The sequence below is a fragment of the Schistosoma mansoni genome, chromosome 1 (assembly GCF_000237925.1).
Source record: "Schistosoma mansoni strain Puerto Rico chromosome 1, complete genome".
NCBI lineage: Eukaryota > Metazoa > Platyhelminthes > Trematoda > Strigeidida > Schistosomatidae > Schistosoma > Schistosoma mansoni.
The window spans coordinates 37634862-37639391 of record NC_031495.1 but is presented as its reverse complement, the minus strand read 5'-3'; the positions used below and the strand labels follow the sequence as shown (position 1 = coordinate 37639391).

The 4530-nt window shown below is 37.3% G+C and overlaps 1 protein-coding gene across 1 annotated transcript in view; it reads right to left on the bottom strand.

Annotated features, from left to right (window-relative positions):
• Window positions 1-4530, bottom strand: part of Smp_196880 (putative development and differentiation-enhancing factor, ddef) — a gene marked incomplete at its 5' end in the record, with an annotated part of 50746 nt that overhangs the window by 11571 nt on the left and 34645 nt on the right. The window contains 2 exons of the mRNA XM_018794305.1: window positions 581-713; window positions 3390-3956. Of these exons, the coding sequence (XP_018648731.1) occupies window positions 581-713; window positions 3390-3956 (700 nt within the window). The remainder of the gene's footprint in view (window positions 1-580; window positions 714-3389; window positions 3957-4530) is intronic.

Below are 4530 nucleotides of genomic sequence, written 5' to 3'. Positions count from 1 at the left end.
CAGCTAGAAGCACAGCAATCGTAAGGGGAAAAAAATCAAACATATATATATATATATACAGCAATAAATTGTCCTTGGGCAGCATTACAAAATAGCACACTAAAAGATACAACGGACCAATAACGTTTAAGATATTTTAAAAATGGGAAATACGATTCAAAGGTGAAAAGAGAGTTTTTGGCGCAAAAACAAAGAAATTCAAATTTTCAAAATAAAATTACAAAATTAGGCCATTTACCAAGTGAGTTCTGGGGATTTAACATCCCTAACACTATCTCTAACATCAACTTTCCCTCTTTATAGCTTTAATTCTATTTTCATCAATACTAACGATTCTTTCATAAAAAGCTGGACTCTCAGACATAGTAATTGCATCAGGTTATTTCAATAAAATCCCCAAAAAGTTGATCTGAGCCATATTCATAGATATAGACATTGTTCGGTTGGGGTGGAATAGGTATGCTAAACATGATCAGTGGTTAAAGATGTTTGTATTGTGTATCTCAGTGAATAAAATGCGTAAAATATGAACAAGTATTATGTAAATTTTATATAGCATAGTAGAAAGAAAAACACTTACATCGTGTAGGTTTATTTGATACAGGTGGTGTGGCATTATTACCTCTAGTAAATATGTAGATCGGAAGAGTTATTTGTTTTTCAGTGGAATTTTGTTTCGGTGTATACGATTCACATGGGTTACGAGTAGAAATCTACAGTTGTGGTTAATTAATTTTTTTCCCAATTCCAAAATGGATAAACAAAAAAAAAAGGGGAAGGTAGATGGAGATGTTATCAAAAAGACTTGCCAAATACAAAGGAAAACACAATAAGAAGTGTATTGACATCACGAACCAATTTAAATTAGATAACTATTAAGAGCCTGAAATCACAGGGCAATTGTTCTGTCTTAGTATGGGACTACCCAACAATGTGCATCCACGACTGTGCAACCAACGATCGAACACAAGAAATTCGGTATTGCGTGCAATGACGCAGGACCCAATGGTGTACAAGTTTAACTTCAATCAGTTTATGATATTGCGCGATCATCTTGCATTGTCTTTGGTGGGTACCTTGGTCATATCCGACATGATTTTCAATCAACTGCTCACTAGAGCTCTGAAAATTTCCTTTCAAAGCAAATCACTAGTGAGCACATGATAATTGCCAGTATGAGGATGTCAAGACAATTGAACTCCAGCTAAATCAAAAACCGATCTAAAATGTAAGTGAAATTACAATCTCTAAAACTTCATACTGACAATAGACACTCACGAAAGGTACAGGAAAACTGTTTTTGATTGGATCACTATATTCTGAATGTTATATCTAGTATGCTTCAAGAACTTTCTAGACGATCAAGGTTGTGTTAAATAGTATAAATACGCACGATTTTCTGTACGTACTTAACCTTGAAGTAAAGCGTCAGATTTTCTCTTGTGTTCAAGTTGTCATATGGATTTAGTGAGGTTATTAGAAGCAGCCAGGAAATCGGATTGAGCGTTTAATTAGCAGACAAATCAATCTTTAAGGAAGAGTTTATATCTTGTTATTTTTTTAACATACTGACGGACTAAACTGCATAAGATTTTAACAGATTAATTAATTGTGTGGAATATGTTTAGAAATTGTATTGTTATTATTATTTTCTTCCCTATAAACTATCCAAGCCCCCAAATACCCTGGTACGGCCGAGAGTGGGAAGGGGCCACACTCCCTCTCGAAATGCTCTCACATGGCCACGCATAAATGGCCTCTGCCAGGGAAGTCCTACTCACTGACTTCACGGGTGTTGTTTATACGGAATTGAGAGGACGAAAAGCGAATGTCCGGAGCTTTGACCGGGTTGGTGGACACAGCGAGTCCGCCTAGGGAAGTAAGAAAACTCTGATTTCAAACCAATGGTGCACATGGGCTCCAGTATCCTGATGGAACAGATGGCATATGAATCAAACGTTGGTCACCGGCTATTATGGGACTGAATCTCTTCACGATGCTCCACTGCCTTGTGGGTTAGACATATAGGTCAAAGGCTCCGAGTGTGGCCTCCTAAGAAAACCACCCGTTTCGGTCTGGGCATCCGGGCAGTATCACAGCCCTCGCACAACTAAATGGAATGACGCTTTCTACTGACAATACTAGTGTGGGGCATATATATCTGGTGCCCCCTTCAACCAATATTTATGTGTTTAAATAAATAATAAAATTTATTTGTTTAAACAATATGTATGTATATGCCATATGATGGTAGTTGGGATACTGTCCGACTGCCCACCTTGAAGTAGGTAGTTTTTTTAGAAGGCCCCTAATCAGGCCTTTGATTTAGAAGTTTAATCCACGAGCAAGATAGTAGAACAAAATGATAGGAGACGCGATCCAGTAGTGGTAAATGACCAACAATAGGTTCATACGATATTTGTTCTCTCAAGATCCTGAAAACTATATGCACTAATGGTTTGGAATCAGGTTTTTTTTGACTCCTTTAGGTGAGTGCTCTGTACTCACCAACCTGGTTTAAATATCCACCGGACATTCACTATTTGTTCTATTGATTCGTAGACAACACCTCTGCCTCGACAAGAGAGTGGTTAGGATTTCCCTGCAGATGCTATATATGGTAGTCAAATGAGAACATTTCGAGAGGGAGAGCGGAGTCTCCCTACTTGTTGAGTAATACTTCATAAATTTATATATCTAATTATTTTTTTTAAATTTAGACTTCATTTCAAATATTCAATGAATAGTGTTATGATGATGAACGTAAAGGCAGTCATGAGTAATTTTCAGCCATTTGTATTTAGACAGTCAAAAAATTTATTTAAACACATAAATATTGGTTGAAGGGGGCACCAGATATATATGCCCCACACTAGTATTGTCAGTAGAAAGCGTCATTCCATTTAGTTGTGCGAGGGCTGTGATACTGCCCGGATGCCCAGACCGAAACGGGTGGTTTTCTTAGGGGGCTACACTCGAGGCCTTTGATCTAAAGATCTAATCCACAAGGCAGTTGAGCATCGTGAGGAGATTCAGTCCCATAATAGCCGGTGACCAACGTTTGATTCATATGCCATTTGTTCCATCAGGATACTGGAGCCCATGTGCACCATTGGTTTGGAATCAGGGTTTTCCAACACCCCGTAGGTGAACTTTCCGTGTCCACTAACCCGGTTAAAGCGCCAGGCATTCGCTTTTCGTCCTCTCAATTCCGTATAAACAACATTCGTGGTGCGAGAAGTCAGTGAGTAGGACTTCCCTGGCAGAGGCTATATAGGCGTGGCCATATGAGGGCATTACAAGAGGGAGAGCGGACTCTCCCCACTCTCGGCCGTACCAGGGCATTTGGGGGCAAGTAAATAAATAAATAAATATAATCAATTACTCACCAATTGATTAACACATTTCATTATAGGAGATAATGAAAATGTTCCTAATTGATAATTATTATTATTATGGGATATTTCTAATTTATTTGTAATAGGTACATTTGTAATATTTGGTGTACTCGCCGTAACTAATGAATTTGTAGTCATTGTTATTTTTTCATTATTTATTGACTGAACTGTTGTTGTTGTTGTGGATGTCGTCGTCGTCGACGTCGATGATGACGAGGATGTTGAAGAAGTATTTAATTGACACCAATTTATTGAATTTAATTGATTTAATAATTCTATTAAATGATTACGATATGTTGATAATTTATCAATAGATCCATTGATATTAGAAAATAATGAACTAATAGAATCAGTAATTAAACAATTAGTTTTACATGATGATATATTAGATGCAATGAAATCAGATAATTTAAGAATATGTTGACAAGTTTTATAAGTATCTAATAAGATTGGATTATTATTATTATTAGTATTAGTAGTATTTAATTTGTATTGTATTAATGTATTCTCTACAATGTCTAATGCTGTTTGACCATTATGATTAGTTAATTGGAGTATCTGTAGAAGAGAGAGACAGAGGAGGGTGGGAAGAGAGAAAAAGAAGTACAAAACATGTATATTATCTTTTTAGAAAACAATAAATGAAGGCGCGAGTCAATTGAAGCTAGAACACCATGGAAAACCTGGAAGCATTGGACGGCCATTTCGTCCTATTATGGGACTCCTCAGCAGTGCACACCCACGATCCCGCCTCGCGAGCGAGATTCGAACCCACGACCTACCAGTCTTGAACCAGAGCCCTTAATCTCTAGACCACTGAGCCTGCCAGCATCCAACGGTATTCATGTCTAACTTCAACTGATGCACGAAGATGAGCAACCGTCCACCAATTGTCATCAGTGAGTTGATATCTCACGACAAATGTGGCTTGAACTGCACTGGTCACTGCTTCTCACTAGAATTTCTGGATGTACCTCTCGAAGTCAGTCACTAGTGAGCATATGATTATATTAATTATCAGAAGGGGTTTTATGGAGATTTAGTATTTTCATAGTTTAAAACCTGAGTCTCCAATTGACTTAAGCCTTAAACTATGTAAAAAATAAATCTACACAAAAACACTTCTGAAAAT